The 16553-nt window shown below is 39.7% G+C and overlaps 1 protein-coding gene across 9 annotated transcripts; it reads right to left on the bottom strand.

Annotated features, from left to right (window-relative positions):
- Positions 1-723: 723 nt before the first annotated feature.
- mura (murashka) lies at positions 724-16450 on the bottom strand. Of its 9 annotated transcripts, XM_017235813.3 has the most exons (9): positions 16291-16428; positions 13844-14399; positions 11812-12260; positions 6824-7982; positions 6249-6590; positions 5049-6190; positions 4790-4974; positions 4273-4385; positions 724-4206 (listed from the first exon to the last, which is right to left on the bottom strand). In XM_017235813.3, the coding sequence occupies exons 3-9, from the start codon at positions 12102-12104 to the stop codon at positions 4009-4011; spliced, it is 3432 nt and encodes a 1143-aa protein (XP_017091302.2). In that variant the 5' UTR covers positions 12105-12260; positions 13844-14399; positions 16291-16428; the 3' UTR covers positions 724-4008. The 9 variants fall into 9 exon arrangements, with proteins under 9 accessions (XP_017091302.2, XP_070137173.1, XP_017091307.2 ...); XM_070281072.1 differs by lacking the exon at positions 13844-14399 and having other exon boundaries at positions 16402-16450; XM_017235818.3 differs by lacking the exon at positions 13844-14399.
- Positions 16451-16553: the final 103 nt, after the last annotated feature.

Genomic DNA, 16553 nt, shown 5'->3' with positions numbered 1-16553 from the left:
CAACCTCAGATTGCACACCCATGCGTCCATCTAATGTTTGTTAAAGGCTGGAATGGCATCGTAAAGATGGTTAACGACATTTTGAGTGTGGTTTTCGGGCGTGAAAGACAGGCATTCGATTTAATTGATTCAAATGACTAAATCACGTGATCGTTTTGATACCCACTTGAAAGTCGCGTCAAGATTTTGTTTAAATCTCAATCAGGTTTCGTAAGCTGCCTTACAGACCTCCAGGGACTTCTTTAATGGATAAATTACGAATAACTACTTGTTCAGATGATTTAATAAAAAGTCAAACTAAATATTAACGTATTTCTTCATTTAACATAGATTTATTTCTGTGGATAACAAAACGTAAATAATTGCGTCTAAGCTTTAATTCATTTTGTAATTCCAAAATTCTATTATAAATCGAATAAATTGTTGATAAAAGATTCTCGATAAATAATTATTCATTAATATTTTAAATATGGCGAAATTAAAATATGGCGGTATTGACCGCGAAAAGTGTGGCTGCCTACTTCGAAGAGTACAATCCATAACATACTAAAATACTAACAAAGCTCAAATCAACGCAGAACTTTCGTTACCTCTCAGATAAATATTTGATTATAGATATATTCTTTATGGATTTCTAAAAAGAATAAATAATAGGATACAAGTCCTCTTATAACTTTAAATTTTACTAACCCATTTCATTTTCCCCATTCAATAAAAACAAACTTTATTTTATTGACGTTCATTGAATTTTATTGAAATCTTGCGAGTTAATACAAAACCGAAAATTTAAATTAATGCAATTAACATTTAAAACGCCCGCTCACCGTTACAATGCCACTGAAAAACGTTGGTTTAATACTATGGTTAACTGATTTTACAATTACTAGAAGAGAGTGTCTCGGTTCTTGTCTACAAAAATGTAAAATAATAGTCACGTTTAAAATTGCATAAATTCTAGACAAGTGTAAGATGTTTTAGTATGTCGTACATGTTGGTTTTTGCATCGTTTTTTTTGGAGAAATTCTCATGCATAAAAGGTTTTTGTATTTCATAATCATTCTTTTGCATTTTTTGTTTTCTTTTACTTTGTTTTGTTGTAATAATTTGGAATTATGCATTATATGTTTTAAATTTTATTGCATTTTATGTAATTAAATATATATAACGTACATCACAGCAAAACTTTATAATTTTTATTTGTGTTAATTGTTTTTTTTTTTGTATTTTTTATTTGTATTTTTTTTTTTACTATAAATATATTTTTATGATAAGCTTTTGATTTCTGTTGTTTTAAAAAATAATAAACCTGAAGGAGAGGAGTTAGAGAAAAACTATTCGATGGAAACACCTATTATTAGTGCTGTCAGTTCAGGATATAGAAGGATAGATATAGAACGAACACAAAATATCGAAACCGGATAAAAAATTATTGAGTAAAGAGCTTTTTTCGCATAGCTTGTTGATTGAATTGTTATTTTGCAAGTATACATATATTGGTTTACATATACTCATAAGTATGTATGTCAGTGCACGTATAAAAGGTAATCAATTCATGTATATAATATATATTCTATATATAATTATTTGCTTTTATCATAACGTTTTGTTATTGTGACAAAAAATAAACTTTTATTTTGGGTTTTCGTTAATTGTTCAGTTGATGTTCCTACTAATAAAATTCTAGAAAAGCACAACACCTTTACAATGGTCTTTTGGAAATACCATTCATATAGATTAAAAATAAATACACACACGTTTTACATATATACTAGGTATCAAGATTTCAGTAATGCATAGCGTATTAAGGATTTGAGAACTCTTTGTTATAGAAGGATGGGACCACGGGGACTGAGGGTAATTGATGGGGAGAGGGGGGGCGTGCTGGCAACTCTCGCTATAAGCAACGCGCATCCCACACTATTGCTGCTGCATACCTGAAAAGGCTAAACTAACGTTATGTATATCCATTCTCACAAAAAATCAATGCTATCCATATGTATATATATGCTATAAAAAGTTGTTGAGTTAGTTTCAATGGTTTTTAATACGAATGGAGGGCAGGAATCATTTCAATTTACTTGTTCATCATATTTATCTCATTTGCATCTCTCGCTTGGTTTGGTTTAGTTCCACGTTAATTGGTTATGTTTGGTGTATATCGATCGATAGATAGATATAGATAATTATTGTATGGTACTTGTACATGTACATATATTGGTAAAAATTTTTATGGCTGTCATCCGTCTCCGACTCCGTCTTCAAAAAGGCTAGTGCACGTAGTTGGCTTGAATCGCGTATCAGAAGGAAACTCTCACTATATAACTTTTGGTGTATATGTTTATATGATACTCGTAATGCTCGCATCTGATGCGCGGTTAGTTAATTTTAACTATAGGTATTCCTCAATTATAATTTTATAATAGACAAGTCACATTGATTCAAGGAGGTTTTAGATTTTAGATATATGTTAATGCTTCTGTGTAGAGCTACAGACGTTACAGTTCAAAAGGCAAAATACTACGGAAGTGGGCGGGCAAGTGGGTCGGCGGGCGGTCACCGATCCCAATCGACCCTGAAAAAGTCTGGTTACGATACGATATTTGCGTTCTCATAGCGATTGCATTAGATTTAATTACGCACACATCTACTACAAATACATATTAATAAGCCCACCAATATACATATGCTTCTATGCCTGCATGCTAAATTCTTATTACCGTTGGTTTCCTTCTTGGTTACTGTAAAAGTGTGTGTGTGTGAGTGTATATATATGCATCTATACTATATATAGTAAATTTGCTGAAACGCTAATCGTCCTCCGTTCATCTGGTTTAGTCGATTTTAAAGATTGCTTATATGTTTCAAAGTTAGTTGCTTCCGTTTTTTGTTGTTTATAGTTACTAATTCTCAAACAGTAGAAACAAAAAATATATATATATATGATTTTTGTTTTTGTTCTTTTTTTCCATTCCATATTACCAATATGTGGATTTATTTTCTTGTTTTTTGGTTTTTGCTTAGTGCAAGAAGAAGAACTTCTTCAGTGGGTTCAGTTCGTACAATTAGTATAAAATGCAATGCAGTATATTAATTTTTTTTGTTTTTTTTTTCATTTTGTATGTTTGTGTCGATACTCGTCTAAGGGTTAAGTTAATATAGTAAGTTGAAGATAAAAAATATCTAAACGCAATTGTATTAAATATAAAGTACGAGGAGGAAGCAGCAAATATGCAGGCCTAACTCAAAAGCCGTAAACAAAAATCTAAATTACAAATACAAATATAGGCATATATATTCCATTTACTTTAAATATGTTGTTTTGTATATAATATAGAGTTATATGTATTTATGTATGCGTGTGGACAGCAACAGTTTTAAATGATCGGAACCTCCGAGTCCCTCAAAGTGCGATTTCTTCTTTAACTTTCCAATGATTAATAATTCCTAATCGCTCTGGTTTGGCAAAGGACATTAATACACCATTTCCAAGCATATGCATCTATATATGTATTTCTGACCATACCAAGTGGTTATAATGGATTATAGAGTATCCTCGAATGTTGAAAAGACAAAGAAAATCTACATTGAACGTTGTGCAAAGCTTGACACATTTTATACGGCCTTGTCTCCCCTATACATACAATAATATTTTCTTTTAATATATATATGTCTATATATATAGTCCATTTCCTGATGGTGTATATATAGGGTCGAAACCCTAATTACGATTACCATTACTCACATACAAACTAATGTCTACGACAAGCTATTGAAGAGGCGGCGAGATGTGCGAGGGCGTGGCCGAGGAGCAAAAGTCGCAGGGAGGTTGGCCAGGTGGGCGGAGGTTTAATAGCTGAGGAGGAAGCGACGACGGTTTGGCAGTTGGATTCGTTGCGCGTTACACCAAGTGATGGCAACCCCTACCCCCGGACTCTTTTCCTCGTCCACTCATCGCCCGGAAAAGCCGGTGCAGCAAGAGTTGCTTAATATACGATTGCGATTACGTGTCTAGGCTGCTTGGCTCTGCTGAGGATTGGCTGGGGCAGCGGCAGCTGCAGTGGAGGTTCCCGTGGCTACGGAATTGCTGGGGGTTGTGCCGCTGATCGCAGTTGTTCCGCTGGCGGTGGCCTGTGCCGCTTGTTGTTGATCAGCACCGTCGAAGAAGTCCGAAGCGTTTCCTCGGCAAATGGGACATGTACGATTGGACTATTCATTGGAAGATTAAGTCATTGAAATGATTTTAAGACCAAGAAGTCCATTTTCACAACTCACCCGCAGCCATTTGTCAACACACTTGGCGTGGAACTCGTGGGAGCAGGGCAGGACACGGAGTAGCTGGCGCAGCTCAAAGTCGCACATGCACACCACGCAGGAGGATTGGTCTCCTAGAAAGGAAATATTTATTTTAATTTAAAATTAAATAAGTATTGATTTTTTTTAATGAATTTAACATATTTATTTCTGACTGGATTTTACCATTGCAGAAAATACAAAAAGGGTTGCCTACTTTTGCGGGCAAAAAGTTGTATTACGTATACGCAGTGTTGCCGAAAATGACTATTGAGATAAATATTTATTAAATAAAGAATCTTTCATATACTTCAGTAAATTTGTCATCCAACTTTAGAAACTCAAGTAACAAGAACCTAATAACCAATTAACCAATTAAGATGGTAATCCATTTTAATAGAGATTAAATCTAATAATCGATAAATGTTAATAATTAGATCCCTATTATGCCCTTGCATTTTGTCCAATTCTTTAAGAATATTTAGGCCATTCAACTCACCGTTGTGCACATCCGGGTTGTATTTATAGCTAGGCAGCTGGTCAATCTCATTGCGGGTTAAACCTCTTGGCTTAGCTTCACCCAGACGCTCGGCCAGGCTGAGAAGCGCCTCATAGTTCTCCGTCTCGTTGGTGTCACCAGAGTTGAGGTCATGTTGATTATAAGGCGAAAGCGGGAACATGGCCCTAATTATAAAAAAAGAGTAACATTAGAAACTCTGCGAAAATGTAAACCAAACAACAAACTACAATCTACTTACAAAAAGTTAAGCAGGAATCCAGGATTAATGATGCCTGACGTGGTCTGGATCTGCACGGGCGCCTGGTGGGCTGCCAGAGACTGTGGCGGCAGTACGTGGCGGTGTCCATGATTTGCCGGCCAGAACCGCTGGATGCGGCGGTGGGGTGGGAATGTTCGGCGGTCCGACGAGATGATAATCTGCTGCGGCCCGGCGGACATTTGAGCTGTAGCCTGGGCAGCGACAGCGGCCGCAGCTGCCGCCGTGGAATGTAGGTGGTGAGAAGCGGCCGCAGCCGCCGCTCCGCTCAGAGGCGTAATATGGATGCCGTGCGGAAGCTGATGGGGATGCGGATGGGCGTGGGGGTGGGCGTGGGGATGGCCATGTGGCCCAGCAGCCGGTCCGGCTCCAGGGCCATGGTGTCCATCCAAGTGGTGGGCACCCGGTGCCTCTATAGGACCCAGGTTAGCCACTGCAATCACGTCGCGCTGCTGTTGTTGAGCGGTCAACGTAGCCTGAGCGATCATCTGCTGGGCAGCAGCCGCGGCGGCGGCCATTTGAGCCTGCGATGGCACGGGGGCCACTTGCAGCGGAGGGGGCGCTGCCAGACCAGGAGGCGGGGCAGTTGGGAAGGGTTGCGTATAGACACCATGCAGGCAGGGAGCCAGACGCGCCTGAGCCGGAATCGGATACGTGCAGAAGGAGGCCCAAATGGGCTCCGAGGGGCGTAGCTGCAAGCTGACCGCCGGCACCTGGTTCAGATTGAGGTCCACCATTAGTGAAGCAGGCGGCGGGGGCGCCGGTGGGTAGCCCACAGTCTGCTGGTGGCTCGGCGGCTGAGGTGGTGCCGGAACTTGTTGCAGAATGGGACCCACAGTGCTGCTGGAGGGGGCTCCACCAGCACCGGCGCTACCTCCGTTGCCGCCCAAATCCCAGGGCGCCCGTTGGGGGTGAGGTGGTGGCGGCTGTTGTTGTTGCTGTGGAGCATAGTGGGTTGGTGGTGGTTGTTGCTGGTGGTGGTGCAACGGATGGTAGTTTGTTGGTGGCTGCTGCTGCTGGGGGTGATGCGGGGGCTGGCCGTACGGCGGCTGAGGTTGCTGCTGAGTAGAGGTCGCCACATCCCGCAATCGCGGGCGTCGTAACGGGGGGCTTCCCTGTTGCATCTGGCGGGCAAGGAATTATTATACTCTGTTGGCTGGGAATTATGGGACAAGTGCTTACCTGAGCCAGAAGGCACCGGTGTTGCGACTGGGGTCCATTTTGTGGCCTTCCAGAGATGCGGCGCCGCTTTCGCGATGGGCTGTCCGAGTTTAGACCGCCGGGTCCGTTGTTGAGCGACAGCGAGGATCCGGACAGGCCCGAACCTGAGGGTAGCTCACCCATCAGTCCACTTGGACCGCCCGAGGATGTGGAGGCACTATTGTTGTTGTTACCATATCCCATGTGCTGGTAGTGAGAACCATTGCGTCCGTATCCTCCTCCACCATTTCGCATAAAGTTGTACGAGGAGCCATCGCCGCGATCTCGGTGATCAGGTCCACCCTGATCTGAGCCCCCAAAGTGCTAAAGATACGAAGAAATAGAATAAATAATTGAATTTTCAAAGAGCAAAAGAAAAATAGTCAAATATGGGCATCTCCATAGATCCTTCTATAGCAAGGATAGATCCTTGCAGTTAGTAGGCATCCTGGAAGTACCCACACACACATTTATAAGGAAACTAATTTTATTTGCCTAAATGGTAGCATACTTTTCAGCGTTAAAAAGGTTGCAACTGGAAAGACTATCTAACTTACGTTCACAATTCTGTCGTTGTAGTTACGCTGGTGATGACCAGAATGCCCGTTCATGGACGATGAGGGATTATTCAAATGGATCTCGCCCATGTGGCGACGGTTGTGGCCGGAATAATCCCGCGACAATGCCGGACATACGCCTCGCCGGTAGTTCATATAATCGGGGGATCCGTTCAGGTTACCATTACCACCGTTACCAATGCCGTTCCGATTGTAGCCACGCTGGTGGTTGTGGCCCATGTTGGAGGAGTTCCCAGGACCCTGTCCCTGGCTGTGGCTATTGAGTGATGCAGATGCAATATTAATTTGACGACGTTGTTGTGGTTGGGACAGCATCGATGACGCAGACAAAGGCGAAGAAGACCCATGAGGAATTATATCGGTACAAGAATTTACATTCACAACATCAGTAGGATTACTATTTGTTGTTGGATTGGTTGAGATTTGATTGAGAGTTGTTGCGTTGGTTGAATTTGAATTCGTTCGTGTTAGCGGGAGGGATTGGCGATTAGTCTGCGGGTTATGCAATGGGTGGTAATGGTGTTGAGGATGAACATGGTACTGATTCGGATTGTTGGGATAATGGTTATGACTACGTGGCATCTGCTGATGGAAGTGACTCTGCTGATCACTGCCACTCGAATTGCAGCTGGAGCTGGGAGCAAAGGACACTACTAGGGGGCGTCGTGGCAGGTTCGGGTGGTGGCGATTGGTGGGCGGGGAAGGCGTAGTGGCTGGGCTGAGGGTCAGGCATAGTCGGGCTGGATTCAGTCTCACCAACGAAACGGACATGGAACCATAGGTACGGGGGGCCTGAGAGCCGCACGTATCATAGTAATTGGGATGGTGTGAGGAGGGATGATTTAAAGGATGTTCTTGTTGGCGAATACTACTGAGATTACTACTAGAGTTACTGATGGAATGATGGCTGTTGCTGTGAGATGGGGAGTTCGGTGAGCATGGGGGCTGGCGGTAGCTGTTGTACTGTGGTGGGTTTAAATGCGAGTGGGTGTGTTGGTGGTGCAACTGGGGGGAATGGGGGTGATTAGTGTGACTGTGGCTCTGAGTGTGACCATTGTTGTTGCTGTTGTTGTGATGATGATGCGCTTTGCTATTGTTATAAATACAAGTTCCGCTAGAATTACTTGTTTGTACATCGCTGGATTTTCGATTTAGGTTTGCAGTTGCAGTTTGTTTTAGATAATATTTAAACATATATACGTATATATAGAGAGTATAATATTCGGTTGTACGAGATACAGTTGAAAATTGTTCAATCAAATCAATGCAGTAGCAGTGTGTGGTAGTATTAAACACAACCCATATATAGTTATTTGTATGCATAATACATGTACAGGTAGTAGGTAGTAGTAGTAGTAGTGGTGTATATATGCAGAGTGGTAGCCACACACATATACGTTATTTATATTGTTTTTTTTTATTTTGCAGTAGTTTTCAGGTTTTTTTTTTATGAAGAAGAAAGAAAAACGAAAAAGATAAAAATAATATATATGTAAATGGCAAAATGCAATAATTAGATATTAGTTTAATATAGATATATATATATAATATCGATATGTACACACATATAATGGTATAACGGTAATGCGTGCATATGTATTACATTTCCGATCGGGACACCTACATATGCACACATGTACACACATATGCATTTAGTATAAAACAAATACGTACGGACTAATTTTTTCACATCATTTGCAGCTTTTTTTTTATAGATATATTTTTTTTTATCTTTTTAGATCATGTCTTTTGAGTTTTGAATGCATTTTAGGTGAAAAATTTGGTTAGTTTTCTATTTTATTTATTTATTTGTTGCTCGCTTTGTTTTTATGCACACTACGCTTACCAAAAATCGAAATGGAAACGGAACGGAAACGGAAATGAAAACACGAAATGCCAATCGCACACTGCTTTCCACACTATTCAAATTTAATGTAACGGCAAAAAGGCAACTGGAACGTAATACAACGTAAGGCCGTTCTCACTAGCTAAACACGAGAGAAATACATTGGATACGTATATATATATATATTGAAAGAGAGAGATATAGATAGAGAGAGAGTGCTGGTCATGCTCCAAAACTATACAAAAGAGAACATAAACCGAAAACTTAAATAAATTGGTACAAAAACAATTCGTACTTAAGTTATTTGTAAGCTTGAGCTTTATTCAGCCTGTGAGAATGCTTTTACGAGATACTTTGTCTTATTTTATTAGCGGGGTGAGAACGGAAACGTTAACGGTACACCATAACGATGTACCTAGAGATCCAGAAGATCGTGATCGAGCCGGGAACACATTTTAAAATTTGTACTTAGACCTATGTATGGATTTTATTTGTTTTTTTATATACACACACACAGCAAGAGAGTGTAAAAGGGGGCGGGGGGAACATAGTTGGAGGACGGGGGCGTGTCTAAGCGCCGAACGTAATCGGTTATCGTAACGTAAGCCGGTGTCAGCGTAACATATGTATGTATTTATGCAGTATGCAACTCTTACGGACTAGATGCAAAAGCTGCGATAGCAACTGGCTAGAAATTAAAGAACAACTATAATAGGTAGACGACAAATTATAGAAGAGAACATACTTGATAAACAGAGTGTGACAATTGTTATTGTGGGCTGGCTTATTGTTAAAGTTACACACACACACGCACGTACAATCATTAGATTATAAATAGAGCAAGAGAGAGAGAGAGATAGAGATAGAAAGAGCAAGGACTAAATGATAAGATAACGTAAGATAAGGAAATGCTCAAACTATGAATTGAGTTGAATTATCTGTTATTTCGATAATTGGACGTTTTTTTTTTTTATTGTTCCATACAATTATTAATATTTGGTTTTTTGGTTTGGTTTTTGGTTTTGTTGGTTTTGGAATTACTAAGAGGTACATTAAAATTGGTTTGTTTATCAAACATTCTAAGCCGCAGTGTGCAAAATGCAAATAAATAAGTAAAACATTAAGCTGAGTTTGTTGATCATTTGCAAAACTCGTCTCGGTTCGGCTCCTCGACCTACGCAAAGTTAAGCAAAATACATCAATTCACCAATATACTTAGCTATCAATCAAGAAACTCAACTAAAATGCATCATTCATAAAATGTTGAAATCGAAAGAAAATTACAACTAGTTACGGTACGGTTTGGATAAAGAGGAAATTTTGTAACTAAATTCATACTTGGCTTGCACTCTTCACGGTTGCATTTCACATATGTATTTATCATCGCATTTATGTTTGTTCTTGTTTTTGGTTTTGTTTTAGTTTTAATTTAACAAATAGCGTATAACGTGAAGCGACACTATGCGCAAAATGAGGGAATTTAACCAAAAAAAAAAAAAAAATAGAACAAAGGTCAAATAAAAACATTGTGGGTGCGGGGCGAGGACTTTAATCAGGGGGTTCGAAGAACGACCATTCTTTAAAATCTATGTCTGCTAGACTGACAAAATGAGGTAACTCAAACATCTTGTTTTAAAACCAATTGAAAAGGTTAATTGCTGTCCAGTAGTCTTTTAGCAACTCCATCTATTTGTCGATGCATGAAAAGCACTTACCCTCCCTTGTCGCTCTGTAATTACTTAATTGTCGATTGTCGTTGGGCTCCTAGGCAGGTGAATCCACCGGCAAAGCCAGTCTTGCAATTTCCGTGACCAATCAATAAAAATCACTTAAAATCCTCTGCCGCTTCCTGCTGCACCAAACTACCTAAAAGCTTATTCAGGTATCCAAGTAATTTACAAACTACCAACACAAGATTATGCTCGTACCATAGAAAAGAAGGGAAAAGAAAGGATGTCCGTATGGATTAGGATAATACCCTGGGAATGGATGTTCTTCATGAGTCGGAGCAAGAGAGAGAGGAATATTGTGGGGGGATAGAGATAACATGCTGTAAGTACTTAAGTCCTTTAGGCGCGCTTTTTATTCAAAATCAAGAAGAAGCGTTTGGGGACAAAAGAACGACTACGTAACTAAAGAGAAATTTCTACGTAATAAGTTGGTTCGCCATTTTCGAGTGCTCTTCATGCATTTTCTTTGGGAACTGTTTTGTTGGTCTTACGTAATACGTATATTGAAACATTGAACGTTCTTTAAGTTGTTACAATGAAAATTAATAGTTCTGATAGTTCGGTTATTACGATTTCTTCTACGCAACTCGACACTGCTTCAAAAATATTCGTTATGGTATAATAAAAGCGGTTAGAAATGTACATCATACGTCAAACATTAGATAAATCAAAACTTGATGTGTGGGGTGTATCGAGTATGTATGTTGGTGTTTTAAAGTCGTTATGTTTGTTGTTGGATGTTGGTGTTTTATGCGAATGCGGAGATAGATACAACGGTAATTAGTATATATTTGGGATGGAGGTGGTTGTTATGTGTGCCAATTTCGACGGGGAACAAAACACAAAATGTACGTAATGTTACGTAAGAGAACGCAAGATAGTTACAAATGATCGAGAAGTAAACGGTAACAGTATTATATTCATTATGTGTCGCCATTAAGTTGGACGATGCAAGCTTTTTAGTGCTTCGAAAATTCAACGGTTAGGACCAATTCAAATGTTTTTTTTTTTTTGTTTAAATGTTGCACTACTACACGCGACATTAATTACAAAATTCTCCCTTTAGCCTAAAAGCGATTTTGGATTTCAGTTCGGGTGGTATTTAGTTGGTTGGTTGGTTACGAAGAAGATATATATTAGAGATAGAAAGTTGACAAACATTTCTAGTCGGTGGGAGGAAGGGCTGGGCGTGGGAGCGAGTATCAAGAATATGTTTGGTTAATTATATGGAAGGAGTCGGAAGTTGGGGCTGGGATTTCGGTTTGGATCCAGGGTTATTTTCAAATTCGCTTTTTTTTCATGTCATGTCACTTATATAACTAACATAAGCCCGATCGCTGCGGATCGGGGCAAGGATTGTATCTAAAACGCAAGCAGCTCTCGGCTCTTACCAATTTGAATTTCGGCCATCGATTGCGTCTTTATTGGCATTGTTGTTGTTGTTGCTATTGTTGTTCACATTGCACCAGGGACTATGGCCAGGGAGAAGGCTGTTGTTGTTGTTGTTGGAGCGTTGTTGCTGTGCCTGCTGTTGCTGGGCATGAGGATGGGGGTGTGGGGAGTACAGCATGCGGCCGCCTCCTCCGCGATGCGATCGAGCCGAGGAGGAGTTGCGGGAGAAGGGCCGGCGACTGCTGCCCCCATGGTTGCTCATGGTGCTGCTGCTGGCATTTGAGTTGAGCATGCTGCGGCTGCTCCGGGAGCTTGCTCTGCTGCGAGGATGTTGCTGCGCGGCAGATGGTGGTGGCTATAACTCGTAACGTTGTTATTGCTGTTCCTGTTCGACTTGCGACTGGGCGAGGGCGAGAGCTATCTTTGGGTCAATCTTTTATTTACGCAGCTGTGGGTGGGAGGCGGGAGTAGAAGAGAGTAAACGAAACGTTTGGCTTATAAAGTGACCGCTTTTACACTTAACTAGGCACCAGCAGGCCCTATTCCACGTTTGCAATCCTCAGAACCTCTGACGGACTCAAAATCGAACAAAACAACAATTTCAAAAAGACTTCAATTGAATTTTTGAAAATTGTGACATTTTATCAACTTTGGAAGGTCGCGTCATATATCGATTATCGAAAACGGAATAGGGATTGTATGCTCAAGATGTCAAGATGGCTTAAATACTCATATTTTCTTTTAGTGTCTTTTAATATGTGATTATTTGGGGAAGTACTCTAAGCCGGACCCGCGCTCCAGAACAGAAAGCAAACAACCAACAAGCCAACATGCTCAATAACAAAACATTTATGGTTCTATATAGTAGGTGGTAGGCAAAATACTTACTTAGGCAAGGATAATAAAATATATAGTATAGGTAGTATATATTGAAATGTATATATACGTGTGGGTGTGTTTATGTGTGTTGTTGTTGTTGATATATGTTTGTTTGGTTGTAATCGTAATAAATAAAACAGCAACAATTTTTCAGTTTGTTTTAACGGTGTAGCTTTAATAGGTTTGTCAATTATATGGAACTGAGATGAGATACGTGCGTGGTTAGTTTTTCAACTATAGGATATAAGTACGATATATATATATAGTAGGTATATAAATGTATATAAATTCATGTTTATAGGGTATTTATGGAAAAGCTGCCAATACGGATACAGAATACGATATTAAGTTAAATTACGGATACAAAATTGTAGTAGTATGTATATGTATGTGTATATGTGAGCTTATTCCCCCCGGGCCTGCCCGGACTCCGTCCGACAATGATAAGTGGGGAACGACAAATTTTACACTTCCAGCAATTCCAGTTTAAGTTGTTAAACACGATAACCCATCGTTAAGCTGCCCTCGCATATATACATACATACATATTTATCTCTAGATTCGTTTCGGTGTTGCTTTTACATGAGACTGTGTGTAAACTGAACAAAAACAATATTAGTGGCTCTGTTTATGTGTTTTAGGTTTTGGGTAGATGGTTGGTTGGATGGATGGATGTAATGGATCGAGGTTGAGGGGCGGATGACTGATTACAAACTTATCGCTTATCGCCCCATGGGCCGTTAGTACAATCGAAAGATTCCAGATCAGGAGAGCGACAGATAAAGAGGGTTACACTTAACGTACATGTGTTGTGTTGTTTTGTGGATTTGGATTGGATTGTTGTTGTTGTGTGTGCTCTATAAGTAGGTAATATAAATACTAGGCGTAAAGTAGAAAACGAACATGTGCAAAGTAAAAACAAACAGTGTGACAAAGTCGTGTTTTCGTATATAGTATATAGCATATATGGATGGGTTAGATCGTATTGGAACCATTAAAAGAACATAGGACAAATACAAATAATTACAAATTGTCTAATCGCACTTTGTACTCTTCTTTTTTTTTTTTTTATCAGTCTTCTATAATATGTTTAACAGGTTTAAAGTTTTAACAAAAAAAAAAAAACACAAAAAAATAGATAACAAAGCTTACAAACTAAAGCCGTTCAGTTGCCAGTTGCGGTAGACCGTTGATAGGTTGGTTGGTTGGTTCATTGGTTGAGGTTGGTTGATATAGGTTGGTTGGTATTGTAGGCAGTTCGAGGATTATACGTTTAAGAGTTGAGCTGAGCTTGAGTTGAGCTGAGGTTGAGGTGTGTGCAGTTTGCAATTTGCATTTTGCATTTGCGATTGCGGTAGTTGGTCAGTGAGTTTGAGATACAGATACGGATACAGCCAGATACAACACAGTGTCAACGGCAACGGCAAATGGCAGATGGCAGTCTTATGTGGTACATATTGTATATGGAATACATTTTCGTTTTCGTTTTAGTTGCTTCGGTATCAGTATCAGTATTTATTGTTTCGGGTTTTATTTTTATTTTCTATATTTTACATGTGGCTATATACGAAAGTCAATAGGGGGGAAACACTTGATGATCGGTATTCGTTTGAGAGACGTGTGTGTTAAAGAAGCAGGGCACGTCTGGCCACGGCCGTTAACAATGCAAATTTACCACCAAAACCAGCAATAAAATATTGTATGTATGCTAAAACAAAGAAAATAAAAGTAAAAGAAAACATTGCTATTACATTCAGTTGAGAAACTAATTACTTGGATTTTAGTTTAGTTTGGTTAGCAATATATGTATGTATATGTGGGATAATATTCAAGTATATAGGTATATAATATAAAGCCTGGTTTTAATTGCGGCCAATGAGTAGTAATGCCAATGTTATGCAAATTAGATGTAAAAAATAGGCAGGCAGTACAATATACAAATGCTTCGCTATCATAACGACTATATGGTTGTAATCGTGGTTCAATATACAGTTGCGGTTAAAATAATGGTGCCGTAAACACCACTGTTCAGTGGTGTCAACATTATTTGTCCAAGAGGGTCCAAATATCATCAAAGAACAAATGGATAAGTTAGTGAATAAGTTATGAAAAAAAAAAAATACTTAATTATTTACAAATAAAGAAAGTTACCAAACAAAGTCAAATAGCAAGTCCACTGGGTTATCTTGTCATCGTAAAAGTTATAGTAAATTTAGGAATTATATAGTTTTATCGGGACGATAACGCCCGCAGTGATAAGAGGAATGTTGAAGACATATTATTGAATAAATGGAAAGCGTACACACCAACTGATAAGATAAGTGCAATGGTGGCCTAATATATTAAACAAACAAAAGAAAATATGTGTTTTTCTTGAATCGAGGCCAAAGTTCAGAGAGATAATTCATTGCCTATTTATATGCTATTCTTGACTCGACACTTTGAGATACAGGCCCTATGATACTTTGTAATTTATGCTATTATTCTGACCACAACTGTGTGTGTATGCACGAGCAGGAAAACTCCGAAAGAGTTTCTGCGTGCGAGTGGATTCCAGTGGGGCTGGAGCGGAACTACAGCTACTGAAGTGCTTGGGCAGAGCAGGGGGCCAAAGTTGGGGTCGCTCCACACGACAGTGGCCGCCTCTCAAAATTAAAACAATAAATTATACTGCGAATAGAAAGCAAACTAAAAGCGGTTCGATTTTTATATACCCTTTCTGGTTATTTTTTTTTATCTGATAAAATCAATACAAACTTGGGTCTATCTGATAACGGTTAATGGGATAGTATCCCAGGTCAACAAAATATATAGATTTCCGTACGTTACAAACATCTGGACAAAGTTGTAGTACCCGGAAAGGGTATACAAAAACACGCATATACACACAAACAAGCAGAGAGAGAGAGCGCGAGAGAGGACCCACCTAGCCCCTTGTTGTTGCTATTGCGTAGTCATGGCAATCAACTTCATCGACGACTGCTCTTTTTTTTCCCCGTTTCGTTTCGTTTTGCACTTGGTTATATGAATATGTATACTAGGGGCGCTGTGTTGTTGGCTGGCTGGCTGGTTTTTGGCAATTACGCTGACTGGCGTTTCAAAACACAATGATGATGGGGCGAGTTACGCCCGTGGTTTTCGATTTTGGTATACACAGGCCAGGTCAATGGGTATTGTGGCACCCAAATGCACTTCACACGATCGCACACCACCACGGCGCGTTTCAAAACTACTTTTTGGATACAATTAGTGAATAGTATTACACACCAGACGGACGCGAGAGCTCCCCAACTCGACGACGACAGACAAAGACAAAGACGCAGTATGGCAGTGTGGTAAATGTACCCAGACGGGGCAGCTCTGCTCTGCACGCTCTCTTTTTCCGCTGCCAGTGTAGATATGGATGGAAAATCGAAACTCTGCTCTGCTCTCCAATAGCCCCATCCTGCTCCACCGCACGGAAAATCAACACAAGTTCACACATACGTGCTTACACGCCTCACACAGACGGGAACTACAATGACAACCACTCGTCATCAGGCAGACAAAAGTGCTGGCCTTAAACAACTGCGTTTTATGTAATTCCACTACGTACATACGTTTTGGTTACAATCACAATTTACAGTACACGTTGACGCAAATAATAATTTCTAATCAATAAAAGTTCCACTTGGCTGGCAGCAGTTTCTCGATTTTTTATGGGAGTTTACCTCTCAAACCTCTAGGTATAGTCGGTGTTGCCAGATGAATGAAGCTAAATTATCTATTCAGCAACAGTCACACTAAATCCTTTTTGGTATTTTATTTCGTAATTATCGATAACTTTATTTTTAATAATTTTAATGTTTAAAAAGCCTTATTT

The sequence above is a fragment of the Drosophila bipectinata genome, chromosome 3R, assembly GCF_030179905.1.
Source record: "Drosophila bipectinata strain 14024-0381.07 chromosome 3R, DbipHiC1v2, whole genome shotgun sequence".
Taxonomy (NCBI): domain Eukaryota; kingdom Metazoa; phylum Arthropoda; class Insecta; order Diptera; family Drosophilidae; genus Drosophila; species Drosophila bipectinata.
Note: the sequence above shows the minus strand (reverse complement) of the source record. Positions and strands in the feature narration are given on the sequence as shown.